Source organism: Protopterus annectens, chromosome 7.part0 (assembly GCF_019279795.1).
Source record: "Protopterus annectens isolate FY-2018-M chromosome 7.part0, PAN1.0, whole genome shotgun sequence".
Taxonomy (NCBI): domain Eukaryota; kingdom Metazoa; phylum Chordata; order Ceratodontiformes; family Protopteridae; genus Protopterus; species Protopterus annectens.
In genome coordinates, this window is record NC_056739.1 from 489,919,868 (window position 1) to 489,940,788 (window position 20,921).

The 20,921-nt window shown below is 41.6% G+C and overlaps 1 protein-coding gene across 1 annotated transcript in view; it reads right to left on the minus strand.

Annotated features, from left to right (window-relative positions):
- Positions 1 to 824: 824 nt before the first annotated feature.
- LOC122806558 (profilin-1-like) overlaps positions 825 to 20,921 on the minus strand; it is a 71,278-nt gene continuing 51,181 nt past the window's right edge. The window contains exons 2-3 of the mRNA XM_044077089.1: positions 1,913 to 2,105; positions 825 to 1,158 (exon numbers count right to left, since the gene is read on the minus strand). Coding sequence (XP_043933024.1) covers positions 1,061 to 1,158; positions 1,913 to 2,105 — 291 coding nt within the window. The 3' untranslated portion in view covers positions 825 to 1,060. The remainder of the gene's footprint in view (positions 1,159 to 1,912; positions 2,106 to 20,921) is intronic.

Below are 20,921 nucleotides of genomic sequence, written 5' to 3' on the forward strand. Positions count from 1 at the left end.
TATACATTTTTCTTATTGTCCTTTCAGGGCCCTACCTCCCTCTGTTGCTAAGAGGAAGGGCTTGGCACCTCTGCATACTTGGAAGGTGCCCTTAAGCTTTGGAAGCTTCCTGTTATATCTTCTGCAGGATATAACCCATATTTGGGGTGATCAAAAACCTGCCATAGCAAGTTTCATTATACAACTGCACTTTTAGCTGCCTCTAAACACTCCTCTGGAATCACTCGACAGCTGGCTGATGACCAAAAACCCTCAGCTCGGCTACCTTAAATTCTACCTGTATTAAATACATTTACTTACTGAATTTTAGGGAAAGTCACTTCAGTGCACACTTCATAAATGCTGACCTACCAAAAGTCAGAAATACCCTCTGGCAATTCTCACAATAATACTTTATAGCTCATACACTGGAATTTGGAACCATGGTGGCAACTTCCTTTCTCCATCATGTGGCTACATATGCAGTGCCATGCTGTACTGCATCGGTATTCTATCAAGTTTGTTCCTCTGAGGGAACATCTTTACAGCTTCAACTCAATGTAACCAGTTTTATCCTCACATATGGCCTCAACTCCACACTAGGAAAACAGGTTACACAATTCTATCCAGCTTTCCTCCAAGGTCAGATTATCTTTCAATCAGGTTTCCCAAATTCCATTTCAGATACTATTGGGCAACAGCTGTGTTGTGCCCTGTACCAAATTAAGGCTCAAGTGACTAAGCAAATGCTGTGATACCACAGACAGAATACACAAAAGCTTAAAGTAATTCAGCCAGCCCATACAAGTGATCATTTACATTAGAAATAGCAAACCCACTTAAAGCATTTTTTAAATTTTTATTATTTTTATTTATTTATTTTTTAACAGACATGCAAAGCAAACCAAATAAAAAGTGAAATATGGTGGAGGACATAGCGGCCGTTGTGTTTAGGGAAGGCATGGTAACATGGTAAACTCCTCTCCAGTTTCAGTCTTCAGATAAACAGTTCAAAGGCTGAATGAGCAGGCAAGAAAATAGCATCCGTATTCAGCTTCAGTGGCATGAGCAGTGAATGACATCAATAATGTGAGCTCTTCAGATATGTTGCTGTTTTTATAGTCGGTGTGTTTGCATAAGAGCCATGACTTCCTTCTGTAGTCACTGCAATAGCAAGTGCTAGGAAGAAAAAAAAAAAAAAAATTTACTCAGTCCTGCAAATTTAGTCTAATCAGGATTTGGGAAGGAGATTAATGCAGTACAGCTCTTTAAACTTTGCCTCAGCCTACAGTATTACTACCACTACCATTAAAATTGCACTTCTCAATTGCAGTGTCTTACCAGCCCCTGAGGGCTCACATGCCTACAGCATGCAAACTAGTTTACACAACACATTTACTGATAAATAGCAACTGACATTACAAAACTAAAACTTGCTTTGTTCAGATCCAGGGGTAGACAAGCAGTTGAGCTAATTGTCAAATACAGTACAAGCAAATTCACAGTATGAACAATTCCCAAAAGGACCATCTATGGGCTGGCCATGTATTCCAGTAAAAGGAAAGCTTCAGCTGTACGTACAGCATTCTTACACATTCACATGCAATGCACAGGTTTACTGTCAGAAGTTAGTCCGACTTTCATGAAAGTCAACTCAACTGTAAGAGTAATAAAAAGGAATGTCATAATCCTTACCTGTACTACTATGTAAGGTGCCTGTTTAGGTGGGATCTGGCAATTGTTAAACTGCCCCCCCCCCCTATTACAGCACAAAGGAATCAATTTGGAAGTGACTGAACAGTAGCCATCTATGCAACTCTGACCTTTAATGAATACAAAATTTCAGTAGCAGTTTCACAAAGTTGATATTTCAAGCTGTATGAATGCATTTCAAAAAGTCAAAAACAAAAATGAAGACAGAATGAACACTTACTTGTTTCTGCTTGAGCTATCGTTACACCACACGTGCTTCCTCCAGCGTTTTTTGTCCTGAGTTCCATACGTGGACACTCCTCTGACGCGCTCATACTATCTCTGATCACGGAACAATTCAAACTACCAACTCTTGCACCATTGGCAAACAAAGGACCACGATCGTTACTTAACCATGACTGCACCTGTGCATTCTGGAAGATAAAGATTAAGTTTAAAATGCTAGGATTTACTTCAGTCTACTGAAATCCTTGAAACAAATCAAATACTATCACTCTCAACTATGTAGCAAACAGCATTAACAAACCTTACTGGATGTAAATTACTCCTGCTTTAGGTAAATATTACACATCCTTACTACAGTGGGATGGTTTTGGATGCAAGACACTGAACAGAATGCTCCAAGATTTCAGTATAGTAGCCATGCTTTCCTTTTAGTTTACATCATACTACACAAAGAAAAATAATAAGGTCGGTAAATTCCTACTTCCTCAGGTGGTATCTTGGGTTATATGCCACTGCAACAAATTGCCAAGTTTCAAAAACTCATACTCCCTTCCTGTGACAGATTAATGGCTGTGCACATCCTGAGAGGGAGCAGTCAGAAAATAAGCTTTCCATTCTGCCAGTATTCCGACTTCACAGGATCCAGTAAAGATGGTTAGGCTTACTGCTCAGATGAGCACCATTTGGGGACCCCCCCCTCATATGCATTAGTTTAGTGTACTTTTAGGATAAATAATGTTTATAGTAAATCCTGTGGATTAGACAAGTTTCAGGAAACAAGTGCAGTGTGTGCATGAACTCTTATTCTGCAATGGTTTATGGCCCTTGCAGCAACAGAATTAGATTGATATTTTTAACTTGCTACTAAAGTAGCAAGATCTGCTCATAATTGGTGGGGAGTGGAATACAATAAATCCAAATAAAGATGGATTGAAGAACTGTCCCAAGTCACTTCTCTATCTGAACTAAATTTTAACTTTGAACTACAGCGCAGACAACTCAAACAGCAAATATACATATTACTCCTTTCATAAGACACTATCCAGAATTGACATTTCTAATCTCTAAAAGCATGACAGAGTATAATTCAACCTAGAGCATTGGCTGACCACTAAACAAAAAAATAAAATAAATAAAAAGAAATTTTAGAATCCCTCAAATGAAAACATTGCAACCACAAACACTCCTTTAGATATTCGATGGGCAGCCTTCAAAGCTATGGCTAGGGGTACCCCAATTCAAAAAGCACCACATTATAAAGATAAAAAAGTAAGACTAGTAAAGTGCAGTACCCAATCTTAGCACCCTAAATGAAATTCATAGAACTGAAAACGTTACACAAATATGCAGAATGGGCTCAGACCCCCTCAAAATGCTAGCCAGAACGTCAAATTCTCATTGTAAAATTGAGGAAATAAAAGACAACTGATGGGGAATACAAGCTTTTGAAGAAATTTTCCAATCCATTTATGGTCCGCATGATATGCAGGACAACCTTTAATCAAGATTGTGGGCAACTTAAAATTCCCCCATATTAATGAAACTCAAACAACCTAAAAAACTCCACAGTAGAGATGGCCATTTAAAAGCTGAAACCAGGGAAAGCTCCTGGTCCAGATGGAATGCGGCAGAAACTTCAATACAGCAAATCTCACCAATACTTGTTAAAATATACAGCTATAACAAGATTTTGGGATATCAGATTAATATATCAACTTTGGATATTAGACCAATCTTTCAACTAAAGACCATTTTTATTCCAAAACCAAACTGATTCAGCTAATCCAAATTAGACCTACAACTGATCAGATATGAAAACACTTTCTATTCTAGCACATAGGATACAAAAAAACTACCCCCAATATCTCTAGCAATTTGGCTTTATGAGCCAGACAGTATGGGACAATCCCCTTACCATTCCCTATCAGTAGACATGACAAAAGCTTTCAGAGTTGACCAAAACTTTGCTTCAGTTCGGATTTCCACGAATTTATAAAAATGGTGGAAATGCTCTATAATAGAGCATCTACAACACTATATTAAGAAAACATCAAACCAGATAAAAATTGTAAACTGCACCAGACTCTCCCCATATTTATTCAATCTATATAGAAGCCCTATTAAAATCAAACAGATCATTTTATTTAAATATCAAAAATCCAAATAAAATACATAAATTGCACAATTAATCCCAACAAATCCATTCTATATCCATTAAAACCCCTAGGTCATAAGGCATTTTATTTTCCCAGAGACCAAGTGGAATACACTGAAATACTTGGGTGTATTTGGACATGCACAGATGTATATAAGACTTTGTCTAATATATTTTGCAATATTAAATCGTAAAATAAGCTTTCTACCCTATCGAAAGCTTCAATCAAAATGAACTCCCTAAAGTTATATCGACTGAACTCCACATTCATTAAAATTCCAAAGTTAGATTAGCAAAACTCATTTGGTATCCAAAAAGCACCAGAATCACCTATCAAACTAATGTTTCCCAAAGAAAAAGGTGGACTTCCTTCAGACTTCCAATTGTACCATGAAATCATTAGTGCCAGTCACATTCAAATAGCAAATTATAACCCAATGGGGAAAGAGTGGAATCCACTATGGATTAAATTTCACCAAAACATATCCAAATTTAATCTTAAAGCTACTCCATTCCTAAACAAAAATTCCAGACTTTTCACTCACTTAATGTTAAATTTAAGAAACTAAGACACTATCCCTATTTTACAACCAATACATAATCCTGATAAACTTGCCAGTTCCATGCTAAACTTGGACAATTATCCCTCAAGAAACAGTACGGAATTACCAATGAAAAAACTAGTCTAAAAAGCAAGTAATCAGTTAACTAACATTTTTTCAAAATATTGGGATGTAAAAAGTAGCAACATGACAGTTAACCAGAAGGCACTAGACACTGATCAACACCTCAAGAAACTTCTCTTCGGATCATGATTTTTAATAATGCACATCACACAACTGTCCAACAAGGGCCAGTACATGCTGTTTCACTTCTCATTTCAGGAGGTCCTCTTTCCCCCCATTTTTTTTGAATGTAGCACTGTACCATATTCTTATCCAGAATTATGCTTTCATGTTTTTTCATTAGCCATTTAACAGCTCCAGTACTGTGAGCAGTCTCATACAGCTGAAGCAAATGTATGGGCACTCTTAACCATTTGGTAATCACACCCAGTGTTTTTTCACTTTCCCCAGTTGCTGCCCAAGGATTGCCCATGAACCACCTTCACTCTGGGAACACCCCCAAACAATATGTATGCATGAGATCTTAATGCCTACATCCAATAAAACCATACTAAGACTGTGGGAACCATTTTATTCACTGCAGTTGCTGGATGCATCTGTTTTGTTGAGGAATTACCAAGATAGCAGTTTATCACACAAGTGCTCTCTAGTGATTTTTCTTTTGCCAGTGCTCTCTAGGGATTTTTCTTTTGCCAGAGGTATGGGTAGCACAAATCTCCAGTGTCTATACAAATTTTTTTTTTTTTTTAAATTGTCCTACATAAATGTATAGCTCCTACAGAATTCATAGGGTTAAGCCACTAAAGCATTAACTAATTCGAGACACTGTGGTGAGCAGATGGAATGTAAAGGAAGGTGTAATGGAAGTTTCCTGAAACTTTTCTGCAGCATACATACATCTTAACAGTTTAGTTTAAGAAGATGGGACAAAGGTAAAAGTAATGGGAGAAAGACCATTTCCCAGAACATGCGCATCATTATGTAGTGTGCATTTCTGGGAACATATACATCATTATGTAGTGTGCAATGAGGGGGCATTTGCCAACAAACCACAGGTTTTATTAGGACAGACCCAAGTTAAGAGGCAAAAATCTGGGCACTCTGTGGAAATCAGTTCCTGGAGTTCGCATCTAACGTTTGCCATTTTATGCGGGCTAAGCAGCACTTTTGCTGTTTAGCCAGCCAGTGTAAAATAAGAAAAGAACTAAGTCATTAGAAGTGTGTGTGTATGTCTGAGTGTATGCCTGCATTATAGTAGGGAGAGATCGATTGAGCAGGTATTTACACTCGCCAAGTAGTAGTTTTGCTGTTTAGAGTTTGTAAAAGAAATTAAAGAAAGAGGTGCGAGTGTATGATTGCAGTAACATTTTACCTGTAAGCAGATATCTTACTATCCAGGTCCTAAATATGGACTTTCACTGCCTTACTTCAGCCAGTATTTTCCGCTTGGTTTGTTCCCACATTTGTGCCATTTGCCAAGTACCCTTCATTAAAAGAATCCACAAACATCTCATTTGTTGTGCTTCCAAAGCGAAATCTGTACCAAATCATGTGGTTAACAGTTTACAGTCACTGCTATAGTTTTGCAGACATTTCTTGTAGTTTAACATTTTAAAAAAACATCTTGCCTACGTCTCTGGTAGTGTTATATACAAACAAGTGCAATCTTTTCATTTGAGCATTGACATTCTTCTCTCCTTAGACCCAATTCTTATTTTCTCTGCAAATGGCTTGAGGTGTACAGCAAAAGTGGGGAGATCACTTGGATTCCATCAGCATTTTTTTCCTCGTCATTTTTAATACTTCACCACATAAATGGCAGTGAAAAAAAAAATGCAAGGTAAGTGTTCTGTATATTCCACAAGGTAGTATTACTGCTGGTATCTTCTACAGCAGTTGAGCTGAAGACTAAATTGGTAATTTTTATAAAACAAGACATGAATGATACAAAAGCATTTGTGAAGTGACTTCAATTCCCATTGAAGGGAAATCTGTTGCAGTGTGATTTTTTTCACAGCCTCATAACCAAAATAGAGAAGTTATGTCGTACCATAACATTCCATCAGAGTTTATCTATTCATCACTGATTGTACCGACGGTTTGGAACTGTACCAGAGTCTGGAAAATACCAAACCCTGCACCCCTTCTGCTGACTGCCTTCCAGCAGAATATCTGCAAATAGCAGCTAAAGCCATTGCCTACCCCATCTCCATCCTCAGAAGGATTTCAGAAAGTAAAATCCCTTCCATATGGAAAGTATCCCACATCATCCCCCTACACAAATTTTAGGCCTATAGCCTTACTCACCAATTGCCAAAATAATGGAGAAATGCATACACAGACAACTACTTTACCACCTTATCCATAACATACTTGCCAACTGCCAACATGGCTTTAGACCATTCCATAGCACAACTACCGCTCTGCCATTCCATAGCACAACTACCGCTCTACTATCCTTTACTGACTCTAAACAAAAATCGTAACAATACTTTCTCTTCTACTCTATTAATTGAGCTTTCAAAGGCCTTCGACATTGTAAACCACAACTTACTCATTGAAATCCTAAAAGCCCAATCACTTTACACACAATCTCTACTATGGTTTAAATCCCATCTTGAAAACAGACAGCAGGCAGTCCTTTGGAATACCCTTTCTTCTTCCCTCCCTGTGAACATCGGAGTACCTCAAGGCTCCATTTTAGGTACTCTTCTCTTTATTAATCTACATACCAAAATTCCTCAAGCCACTTGCATTCAATATGCTGATGACATTAATTTGCTCCGCCAAGTCCATAAGCTCTCTCCAATTCCAGACCCAAACAGTATTAAACAGTGTTGAAACTTGGTTCATGCAACACTGCCTCCTTCTGAACCCTAATAAACAAAACTGCTACTCTTTGCTCCTACTCTTAAGTCACCTCTACCAAATTTCATAATAACCTCTAACAATGGCACAAATATAGTCCGACACCACAACCTGTTTACTGGGTGTTACAACTGACAACACCCTTAGCTTTGATGACCATATTAACTCAATAAAAACAAAAAAACTAGGCTCCCTCTACAGACTCCAACCCTTCCTTACCCCCCCCCCCCCCACAGCAAGAATTACTACTGCGGTTCTATGCTTCTGCAATTTATACTAATGTCTAGAAATAACATTACTAAACTTTCCACCTGTTATAATATAGCCAGATTTGCTACCAGCTCCCCCTATAGAACACACCACTGTCGCAACCTCAAACTGGGATGGCTACAACTGGATAACAAATCAGCAACTTATCACCCAAAAAAACACTATCACCCTAATACCCCAATCCTTACCATTCTAATCACCCCCTACAAAAATCTCCCTACACTTCGCTCTAACAAATTTCTAGTTTCTTCTGTCAAATCTAACAAAGCAGGGGACTCTTCAACAGTGGGAAAAAGCTGGAATCAACTCCCTAGTGAACTTTCCTCTTGCTTCCACTCAACTATATAAAAAGCATCTTAAAGAATGAGAGATGTCCACGCGACAGAGCGAGCGACAAGCCTGGCTACTAAAAGTGGAGCAACCAAGCTGTCAGTTTGAGCGTGGCAGGATTTGGAGAAGACAACCCTTGGGGGTGAGAAATGAGATCCTGATGGAAGTCTAGAATCAGAGGAGGTCGGAGCAGGTGTGGCTGAAGGAAGGGGAACCAAACCTGTCGAGCCAGAATGGAGCAATGAGAATCATTCTGTTTCTCAGAGTAGCTTTCCTTAAGACCAAGAGTATCAAGGGGATGGGAGGATAAACATACAGGAGACCCATGGGCCAATAGAGAGTCAGAGCATCTCTGGGACTCCTCCCCGTGGAGGAAAAAGGGCAAAGTAGCTGCTGCACTTTGTATTAGAGGGGGAGGAAAACAATCACAACAAGGCCAGCCCCAGCGGCTGAAAATTTCCTCTGCCACTCTTGGGTTGAGACCACTCGTGCTCAGCCTGTCTGCAATCACATTTTGAACTCCCCAGGATGGTGTGTAGCTTCCAACTGTTTCCCGATTGCCATCGCCCACTGCCAAATTCAAAGCTTCGCAGCAGATGGGGTAAGATCTGGTCCCTCCCCGCTTGTTGATGTATCAGACCACAGACATATCAGACTGGATAGCAATCGGTCCAATAGGAAGAGTGTGGAGAGCTTGTAACACCAGTAACAGCTCTGAGCTCAAGAATGTTGATGTGTTAAGTAGACTTCTCTACTGTGCCTTGAACAGATTTTCCCTGGAAATGGGCCCCCCCCCCCATATCAGGGAAGCACCCTGTAGTCACTGTGGCACTGGGCTGAAGAGGTTGAAAGGGGCGACAAGACTTCCATTCTCATCCAGAGGAGATCCTGTTTGCAGAGATCGGTGAAGAGGATTAGTGTGTTCAAGGGATGATTGTGTATCCATAGAGTTTGAAGAAGCCACTGTAACAGGCACATATAAAGCCTGGCCAACAAAACAATGGGAATGGCTGCAGTCATGGAACCCAGAGCCTGCAGAACTTCCCTGTGGTGGAGTATCACTTGCACTTTGTTCTCAGTCTTAAGAGCCTGCGATGAGGAAGAGATATTAGGCAGAGCAGAGTGTTGAACATAGCCCCTGTGAATTCTAGTTGAGGGCTGAAGGTTTGATTTTTTCCCAACTGATAGTAATACCCAGAGACCACAGTCCTGGCACTAGGAGGTTCATAGGTTTATACTAGGCTATCTGCCCTAAGGCATTTATAAGCCTAGCCCAAATTTTTGTGGCTTACGCCACCCCTTATATGAAAAAATACTGTGCCCATTAGTTTGTTGTGCCTCTGTCCAGCAGCGACACAGATGATTCCCGGGGTAAACCTACGATCTCCCATCCACAGGTCTAGATTTCTCTTGAACAGAGTCAGCGAGGTGCTCTGCCTCACATGGACCGGGATTTTATTCCACAGCATAGGGAGTCTGAGTGATAAATCTATCACTCCAGCAAGTCCTATTTATATCCGTGCTAAGGTTTAAGTCACTTGCTCTAGTGGTTTTGGTGGATTTGGATTTTTTGAGGTGGAGCATGTCCATTAATTCCGGGTTGGACATGGCCTTGTATGTCAGGCACATGTCACCTCTGAGCAGACTGTATGCGACTGAATAGAGCTGGAGTTTCTTCAATCTGGCAGCATATGACAGATTTTGGAGTCCCTTTATCCTTTTGGTGAGGAACTTTTGGGGTCTCTCCAATTGCTGCAGATGTCGGGTGAGATACATCCCGAATGGGGCATTGTACTCTATCATTGGTCTGATAAGTGAAGAGTACAGGGGAACAATGACCTCACTAGATCTGGATGTGAATCCCTTCATGATCAGGTGGGCAATGTAGAAGGTCTTTCTAACCACTTTAGCAATGTGAGTGTCAAAAGAAAGGCCACTGTCAACCTGGGTCCCCAGGTCCCTGATAACCTCTTCTGTGCTTAGTGGATTGCTACCTATATGGTAGCTTGGGGTTGCCTTGTTTTTCCCGAAGGGTATGACTATACATTTTTTGGCGTTTAACTTCAGGCCATGGCTCTGGCACCAGCTATTTGTTTCCGTGAGTCCCTTCTGAAGGATATCCGTGTCCGATGCACTTTCCACTATGGCGCCCAGTTTGCAGTCTGCAAACTTTGTCAGCCAAAGTCCTCCCATGCTGGCCTGTACTTCTGAGAAGTAGATGCCAAACAATAGGGGGCCAAGGACAGAGCCCTGTGGGACACCACTTGTGACCGGCTTGGAGTCTGACACAGCGCCAGCAACTCTAACCCTGTGGGTTCTGTCCTTAAGCCAGTTTGCAACCCATCTTGTGACATATGGGTTTACATTTAAGCTGGTAAGTTTTTCTACAATACCAGAGTGGGGTATTGTGTCGAAAGCCTTTGCAAGGTCAAGGTAGGCTTTATGGACTGCCTTTCCCTCATCAATGGCCTTGGTGACTGTTTCGAAGAAGTCGACCAAGTTCAAAAGGCATGATCTTCCCTTGACAAAGCCAAACTGGGTCAGGTCCAATGTCTGCAAGTCCCCTATATCTTTGTTTATGAGCTCCATTATGATCCTCTCCATAGCTTTGCAGACTAGACTTAAGCTTATGGGGTGGTAATTACCAGGGTCCGTAGAGGCGCCGCCTTTGTGGAGTGGGACCACAGCTGCCGTACGCCACTCCTTGGGCACGTATCCTGTGGTAAGGCTGAGATTAAACAGCTGCCTTATGTGCGGGTTTAATTCCTCATTTAGCTCATGTAGCACACAGCCGGGGACACCATCCGGTCCCATTGATGCTGTGTTTTTAGCTTTAGAGAGCGCAGCTTTCACCTGCGCATTTGAGATATCCAGGAGGCTACACTCGGCTGGGATAGTTCTCTCCTTTAGGGGGGAGAGGGGGGTGAAGTTTGCACTGAACCTGTCTGCCAGTATGTTGGCAATGTCTGTGGGTTCAGTGATTTTTTTATCATTTTGGACTAATTCTGAGCATATCTGGGAGTTTCCACCCAGGTTCCTAACATAGCTGAAAAAGGCCTTATGATTGTCCTTTGAATCCATGGCAATCTCTCTCAAAATTGGCCTTAGTTGATTTTAGGAGTGCTCGTATTTTTTTTACTAATAATGATCAGGGGTGACTTCCCTTTTATGGATTTTGTTCTATCATGTAACAGCTTTCTCCTCTTATTGTAAAGTTTGTGAATGGCTGGGGTCCACCAGACTGGACGTTTGCCCTTTGTGGAAAGAGTCTTGGTTTTATTTGGGATTGCCTGATCCATGCAGTCCTGGAGGTGTTCATAGAAGGCATTTGTAAGGGCTTCCGCAGCTTGGGTTGTGGTTTCCTCTGGCTCAAGGGCCTTGAAGGATACCACACCAGTCTTGAGTAGTGTGAAGTTTGCTTTAGAGAAGTTCTTCACTATGGTTTTTTTGTTGGGGGGGGGGGCGGGATGTGGATTTCCAGTGAGATTAGTTTATGATCAGATCTCACCAATGAGGATATACTTCCGGTGTGGAGCATTTTGTCCCCATGTTTGTGACAATGAGATCTAGTATATTTTCTCCTCTCGTGGGAACAGTGACTAGCTGTTCCATGGCATTTGAATTTATGAACTCCAGGAACCGTTGGGCTAGAAAGTTAGGGCTTGAGTAATGTTCCCAGTCTATATTCGGTAGTTGAAGTCACCCAATATGATTGTGTTTGGAGATACATTTATACCCTCCAGTGTCTTCAGGAAGGCTGTGTGGGGTTCCTGAGTTTGAGAGGGTGGCCTGTAGCATGCTACAATTTGTAGAGCAGTTTTGCCTATGGTTAGTTGCACCTGGATGGTTTCTGACGCTAAGTGCGTTGCCACCAACCTGGAGGTGTGGGTATCCTTTATAATTATGGATACACCCCCTCCTTTTGTGGTGTGGTCCGGGTTTTGGTGCCGGAACGCATGATATGAGGTAAAACCTAATAGTGCCGGGTGCTCTCAGGAGCCTTGAACCAGGTTTCAGTTACAGCACAGACATCGATGTTCTCCATACTGAGAAGGGCCTCGAGTGCGTGCATTTTGAGATTTAGACTTCTGGCATTGAGCAGCATTACCCTCAGTTCTTCCCATTTTGTTTTCTAGGGTGGTAGGTTTAGAATTTGAGCCTTGCCAAAAAAGGCACTATGGGGTGGCAAGAGCCTTAGCCAATATCCAGAATCCCAGGGGTGACCGGTGCAAGCCGTCCCTTGCGAAGCAGCGTGGCTTGTCAAGCATGTCATCCCAGGCAGACAGACACTGGATCCCCTTTGAATGACACCAGACATTAAGCCAATTGTTAAAGCTGATCATCTTGTCTCTATATTGTGGCATCATTCTTGAAGGAAGGATACTGCTCAGGGTTAGGGTCATACCTGCCTGGGCTACATAATCAGAGAGCTCCTCTATGTCTCTTTTCATGTAGTCCAGGGAGGTACGTCTCAGGTCGTTCACACCAGCATGGACAATGACTGTCATATTTGTACTTGCCATGGAGTGACCCGAGTGCTTGTGTTATGTGGCGGATTCTAGCGCCCGATAGGCAGCTTACTGTGATCCTCTCCTTGTTCAGCCTGGTGAGTGGGACGTCAGTGTGTCTGACTGGAGTCACCTATGACAAGTATGTTTGGTGTTGTATTTGGCCTTAAGGGCTGTGACTGCTTTGCACACTGCTTTTGTGGTTTATGTGTTGCTTGTGGGGTGTCTTGAGGTAGCAGTTGTTTGGGTGTCTGCTTTGGAGGCCTCTGCTGTTTAGGTAAATTTTTACTCAGAGCCTCCGAGTATGTCTTTGTGTTTGATTCAGTGGAGTGGTAGCATTATGTGAGGCTGGTTTTGTGGTGTGTGTAGTTGCCTTCTCCTCCTGTCTGGTCTTGCCAGTCCCGAGTTGAGAGCTCAGCCTCCAGTTTGGCTAAATAGCTGCATCTCTCGCAAGTATTTGTGTTATGTGGGAGGAGGAGAGGGTTGTCTGTGTACATGAGGCAGTTATAACATTGCCTCAAGATTCCCAGATTCACCAGCTGGACCGGAGAGGAGATTGACAACTGACCTTTGGACATGCTAGAATATTGGGAAATCCTTAATTGAAAACAAGGGCCAGTGGGGAGTGAGGGTGTAGTGCTTTTAATTTTTAGTGCTGACATATAATTGCTTTAGTGAGCAAGTGCCAGGTAACTTGAGTGCAATGTGTTACAAGTAACTAAATGCAAAAATGACACAGTAACTTTCGTGAAAATAAAATAAGCACAGTGAAATGTGGAACCAACAGCTTTATTGCATTAATGCAATTACACCACAACATTTTTCTCTTCAAGTATACTTCCTCAGATGCAAAATGGATTTACCAAGCAGACTTCCTTTTGTACAACACACAATACATGCAATTTATTCAACCAATTAAAATCCATGCTTTAAAGTCATTCCATTCCTTAATAGAATACATTTAAAAAATCCTCATGTTGACAAGTATAAACTAACATTTGCACATATTACCGAATATACAAGCCAACAGTGAATATATACAATATATACGTTACACATGTATAAAATTATAAGTTATATAAAAATATAGAAATGTATAATATATAAACATCCCAACTATGCCACTCAATGTTCAAGCTTTAACCTATTTTCTATAGCTAAGATTCTCTTTACAATTTGAATTGGACTTGAAATAGACTTGAAATAGAGATAAATTGAGGGCCATGTTCGCAGAAAGACAATATCCTGTTAATTTAATTGAGCAAACAGTGGCTGAAGTAAGGTTGGGCTTAAATAGTAGGTTTGGTCCTATCCTGGGTATGAATCTGGAAGTTGAGGATGGGAATAACGCTACAGCCTTAACCCAGTTAGAACACCTAGAATATAAAAAGGTAGAAATAGGAAGGAAATGGACAATCACCCAGTGGGGAATTTTGTCCTACAAATATTGTATGGACACCAGTTAGATGCATTATAGCCGAACACTGGGGAAAGTTTAGTGGATACAGTAGTTTAAGGCTCCTTTAAACTTTAGTTATAAGGAAGAAACCTTAAGGACCTTCTGGAACAACAGGTTATTAGAGTAGGAAAGGAACATAAGTGTGTCTTGCCCACAGTGTCCCTACATTATTTATGTAAAGTATGTGGGGCATTTTATGTGGGCAAGACCACATGTAAATTAAGAAGAGTGTGTACAAACATATGAATGCTGTAAGGATACAATATAATGCATTATATAATCACACACTATTGCAAAAATTCCAAGTGGACATTTTTTTTTTCCCAAAACAAAAAGAGTCCCTGACCCTACGGGTGGTGCATGGGAAACGAGGATACATGCGAGCACATTTTTGGCAGTTTGTGTTTGACACCAATAAGCACCCAGGAATTAATGGACATCTATAGTACCCATTTTAAGATGAGCTGCTAAATAAATTGGAGAAAAAAATCTTAGCTATAGAACATAGGTTAAAGCTTGAACATTGAGTGGCGTAGTTGGAATGTATACAAATTTTATACATGTACATAAACACTATGTATATATTTATAAATTTTATATATTCTTAATATAATTTTTTTTTATACAAGTAGTTTTTCACTGTTGGTTTGTATATTCCATATTATGTGCAAATGTTTTGTTTATACTGGTCAACATGTTAAATAGAATACATTTAAAGCATGGAATTTAATTGGTTGAATAATTGCATGTATTGTGTGTTGTATAAAAGGAAGTCACAGCTTGGTAAATCTGTTTTGCATCTGAGGAGGTATACTTTAAGTATAAAATGCTATTGTGGTGCAATTGCATTAATGCAATAAAAGCGGTTGGTTCCACATTTCGATGTGCTTACATTTTATTTTCAACCTCCTAGAGTGCCAGGACTGTGTTGGTTTACGTAAAGGCAAGACAACACGGCAGTATTAACAGCAAAAAATAGCGTATACTGATTTATTATCCGCTTTCGTAACAAACTTCCTCAGAATAAACACATACAACAAAAGCTTTCTCTTAAATACTTCAATAAAATCATGTGATTAAACAATTAAATAATAAACTTCCAAAAATCAGTTAAAAACTTATATTTTAAAAAACCAGAAAAAACAAATTGATTTGACCATTTATAACTCATCCCTAAGTGAAGTTAGAATGAATTAAACCTCCAGCTTTATTTACATTTAATTTACGCTGTTTTAAAAAACACTTAATATTAATTGTCTCGTTGAGACCTGGAACAGTGTCGGATTTTAATTTTATCTGCCAATGTGTTTCCCTTTGCAGAAGATAGTTTTTAAAGTCACCTTCCCTCAGGTCCTTCTGACCCACTTCTAATACAGAAAATAAAAATTTACTAAAAAGATGGACAAACTAATGAATGCTTATAAAGTGCATTCTTTTCATCTTTGGATTTTATAGAGTATAAATGTTCCCTGATTCGAATTTTTAGCTCCCTGGAGGTCATCCCTATGTAAAACGCAGTACAGGTTGAACATAGGGCGATGTAAATAACTCCACTAGTGCTACAATTCACATGACCTGGGACTTCCAAAGTCCTATTGTAAGTAATAACTGAAATATAAGGTCCAGTGGAGATAAAACGGCAGATGTTACATTGGTTACAAGTGTACATGCCTCTCTTATGGGACACTAAATTAAAACTCTTACCCGGTTGATTTTCCAAAATCCGCTTTAGGTTAAAGCCATTTTTTTGAACAAAGGTAGGTTTTTCTCCCAAGGTATGGGTTGTCTTGCCTTTACGTGGACTGTGATTATTTTGTTTTTGGACTTTTTCTTGGTTTTACTGTGTTGGTTTAGTTTTATTTACTTTGGGCACTCCTCTGTTCTGTTTTGGTGTTACTAATACCCAGAGATGCCAGAGAGTGTGGCAAAGGGTCCTGGCCAGTAGACACTGGATGGGGGTGGAGAGGAGCCAATTGTCCAGGTAAGGAAACACCTGGAATCTATGAAGTCTCAAGTGAGCAGTCACCACTGCTAGACATTACATGAACACTCTGTGGGGGCCATTGACACCAAAAGGCAGGGCTCCGAATTGATAATGATTGGCTCCCAGCTGGAAGCGCAAAAGTCTCCTGGAGCGTTTGTCCATTTTGATGTGGTAATACACATCCCAGAGATCTAAACAGCACATCCACACACCCTCCCGAAGGCATGGAAGGATGGATTGAATAGTGACCATGCAGAACTGTCTGTATAACAGACCCGTTCAAACGACAGATCCAGGATGGGCCTCCAGCCCCCCAGTCTTTTTTGGTGCCAGAGAGTAGAACCCGAATCCGCATAGATCCAGGGGGACATTTTGGATGACTTGCTTTAGAAACTTCTTGATTTTGGAAGCTGCCTCCTCCCTTTGACTGGGTGGTATGTCAGGAAGGGAAAACAGAGGTCTTGGAAAGGATATGAGGGAAATGTGAGCATCTGGTGATAATTCTCTGTACCCATAGTCTGTAATGGAGGAACAGGCTGTTTGGTGCAGAGACACATGCCCTGACTGCTTCCAGAGGAAAGCAATCTGGCAATGCTTCAGGAGTGCTGATGGGGCCTACTGGAGAAAATCTGAAGCCCCGATTCCAGTAACCCCCTCTGCCCCTAAAGGGGAGTCTTCCACCGGATCCCCTCTGCCTTTGGAGGAGTCCGCCACACAAGTCATGAAAGAAACTTACGACTTAGTGCCACAACTTTCCACTCCTCTGGTTCCTGGAGGAGAAGGAACACGGAGGTTTGGAGAAAGAGTGCAGAGGGCTCAATAAGGGCATTCAAAAAGACTTGAAGGAATCTGGTAGGTCAGAAATGTGCATCCAGGCATGATGTCAGACAACCATGCCAGCACCTGCTGCTCCTTCGGTTGTGTGGGAGAGCAACCTTATGGAGGAATTTGAAATCACTTCAAGGGTGGCAAGTTGGGAAGCCACCGTCACATGCTCCATCTGACACTTAACCCCATGAGGCTACCAGAGAGTGTGGAAATAAGGTCTTTGGAGTCTCGTAAAGTGTGCCAAGAAATTCAGCAAATGCACGGCAAAGGTTGCTGCAGCAAAAACTTGCTTCCCCAACCTGTCCACTTCCCGAGTCTCCCCAACACTTCCCAGGACTCCCCTGTTGGGGAGACTAACAGCAGGACTCTTCTGCCAAGTCCTTTGTGGCCACCACCACTAGTCTCTACTAGCAAGCCTTTTGACCAATTTGATCTCTTAGGGATAACTTCTATTGAATCCGGACTCTTCCCCTCCCTGCAGATGAGTTAGTTAAATTTATCATGCAGCGAGCGTGGGTCACCCCAGGACGTAGTGGGCCAGGAATGGAAAGCTTATAGGAATACGGATTCCTCCAGGGAAGGGGTGGAAGATTTCCAGTCACCCCACTGACAATCTCCAAGATGTCCCCAAAGGAAACAGTTATCTAGGGGAACCTTCCCAGTCACTAATCTGTATCCTCAGTAAGGGACTCTCCAGGTGAATCTAGGTTTTCTTTTGCACACCTTCTGAGGGGCTTTTTGGTGGGAATGTCTGAAGAGGCCTTGGAAAAGGGGGGTGCTTTGGATTAGTGGTCCCCTGCTAAGGGCTGGCAATGGCCAAGTAAAGGGGGAACCAAAGGCAGAGCTGAAGGAGGATTGCTAGCTGCCAGCACCTTTTCCATAATCCGGAAGGCGGGCCCACCCAAAGAGGGATGGGAGCCTGGAACTGAAGAGGACTGAATCGGAAATGGGGTCACACCCCACTCTGAACAGCCCACCTCCCAAGACTGGAGTTTAAGGGTTTCTGTACCGATTAACTCTGATCAGAGACTGGAACTGAAAAAGCAGTCTGGACTGGAACCGAATATTCCACCCCCAAAGCAAGGGGTTGAGTAAGGTGGGCTGCTGTCTGAACTGCCGGCCACCAGGGCTTAGATGCTTCTGGCATCTAAGTCTGTGCCGAAGGAAGGAGTCCCATCGAAAGCAATGGGCAAGTGGGCCTTGGAACCAAAAGATCCCCATCGGAATACGAAGGAGTCAGAGGAAAAATCCCAACACCTGGAGTGGAACAGGGTCTGGAGATTCCCCTTACAGTCAATACCTGATCCATGAGACAATGCATTTTGGACACACTCCTGGCAGATGCGACTTGTCCCAGAATGGGATTCAGGCTGGGACAGAAAGTGACTGTAGGCTTGCCCATCAAATGAATCCACAGAATATGAATACCTGGCCCGTGTTAAGGAACTCAGAGCAGAAGATTCTGATTTGAATTTTGTAAACAGTAAGGTCAGCACCAAGAGGGAACTCTGAGCTGAAGTCACAATCAGGGTAGTAGTCAAAAATTAGATCAGAAGTTGGAGCCAGTGTCTGTAAAGGCAAGGTCGGTGCCAAGTGTCCAGAACCAGACTGGTCAGAACCGAAGTAATCAGTGGTTCAGTAGTAGTCTGTGCCAGGCCTGGAACAGACCATTCAGACTCCAGAAAGTGCGCCAAAAATCAGTGGCACCGAGCAGATGCTCAGAGGAAGATCTACAGGCCTTAGAGGATTTTTGCCCCTGTCACCAGCTGGTGAAGAGGGGTCTGAGCAGTGAAGAGGGGTCTGAGCAGGGGCTCTTATCCTTAACTGGAGGGGATGAGACCTCTGCAGAAATGGCCTCAGAGAAAGGAGAGGAAAGCAATCCTTTCAAAATCAACTTGTTGCACTGTTCAATGTCAGTTGACCAAAACGGAAATATCACATGGGGGGGGGGGGTGTCGCAGAAAGGTGCGAAAGCATTTAAAATGCAAGTCGCTGTTTGGTAATTTACCTGACATACCCTTTTTCTCAGACATACTAGCACTCCAAGAGAAGAGAAAAGGAGAAAAGCCAGACTACCAGCAATGGCATGAAGAGTTACCACGAGGATGGTAAGACGTAAGGAAAGGCAAGAAAATAACAATGGTAAGAAAAGGAATACCTGTGGTTAGAGCTAGTCTGAGAAAAACACGGTAGAGAAATTGGAGAAATGCAATGCACAGTTTAAATAAGTCAAAAGACTACTTAGCTGGAGAGCTCTGTGAAAACGCTGCTATATGTCTACTTGGCAAACAAATCTGGGGTATGGGATGAAGGGCATTGTGGCTCAAGAGTTTGATGTAGGCTAGCTTGGTATTTGGCAGACTCAGTTCAGAGGGTTTGGAACCGTACCCATCAGTGAGGAATGGAAGATTAACAACTTCAGATAGGAACTCTGCACATGAAGAGTCCATTAGTTTGAAAGATTTAGACAGATGACCTAGCTCTGCTGGTGTACAGGGATAAGAATTCTGCCCATGACCTAGTGATCTGAATTTTAGTGGCCTGGGCATCTGTATAAACTGATTAGAATAGGGGTAGATGTGCTTTTCTTTGTGAGGGGTGCAGTCTTGGTAGCTTCCTCTAGTTAGGCTGAACTGCAAGCTAGGTGGTAGCTGCACCTGGTGGAGTGGTGTGAGCTGGTAAATCTGTGCCTAGTCACAGTAATTTGGCCCTTGCAACAGTTCAGTAATGTGGTAGGCGAGAAAATTGGGTCCACCCAACCAACTGTAGACTGGTCTGCAACCTAAATTCAGGCCACTACTTTTGGAGGTGCTGAGCTGATTAGGTTCTTGCTCCAGACAGGGAATCCACAGACCACAGGGCTCCTACCCTGTTTGGGGAGTGAACAGACTAAAATAAAAAATAGGGCCACTGGTGACTGGTATGAGCAGCTTGTATATATTGGGAGTGAATATATTTTACAATGACAATTTTAAGTTACCTTAAAGATATGAAATATATTCACCCTAATGTCATATCCAGCAAAGCTAATAGAGGTTTCAGCCTGGAAAACTTGTTTTGTAAAAGGTCACGTTTTAGAATTCTTGACAGACTACACAATTTTCATTCTAGATAACATTTTTCTAATGTTTAAAGAAATTTAATTTTTTGCTTACCGAGCATCTTGTAAAACAGAATTATGCAGCATTTCTTTGTTTCAGTCTTGTTTAAATGTTACACATGAAGGCATGGAGAGTGCAGTAGGGGGTTTGATTAAGAGTCTTAACACTTGAATTCCCACCTTGGCAAGGTCTATTATGTGGAGTCCTGGGAAAGCGCCAAACTATGGTTAAAACAGACAAATACTATATAGAATGTAAACATACAGGATTCATTATACAATAACAATTAACAAATGAAAGACTAGAGGAAGATCAGACAGAACAGCAGTTAGTGTGCAAGTGGTTAAACTAATCTGTCCTGATGCATCAAGTGTTTTAGTGGAAGGGAATATCAAACGAGTCAAATGACAATATTGTGGAATCTAATGCTCAACTTTTAGGTAGAGTTGCATTTTTGATTTAGATTATGTTTAGATCTTTGTGTGCAAAGTTTTGTTTGGATTTTGGGTTGTATGCTGGTGCCATTTTTCAGGGTGTGCTAGGAGTGAATTCAAGGGGAATTCTTCATTAGTGTGACTTGAATTGCTATATGAATGTATGGGGGGGGTGACCATTTTTGGAGATCTGACCACAAAATTTCACTTGTAATAGTTTTTGTTCACACCCCAAAACACTAAACTCACACCCAATATCCTTACCACAAATGTGTGCATTACTGAATCCTTACATGGACCTTCACATCTGAAGTATGCCTAATCATATTCAAATATACTAAGTGCCAAGAGGAGTCAAATAGTTTTAGATTTAATATATCAAGCAATCCAGTAGACTCCCAGATGCAAATCAAGCTTTGTGGCCATTAACAATGGCAATAG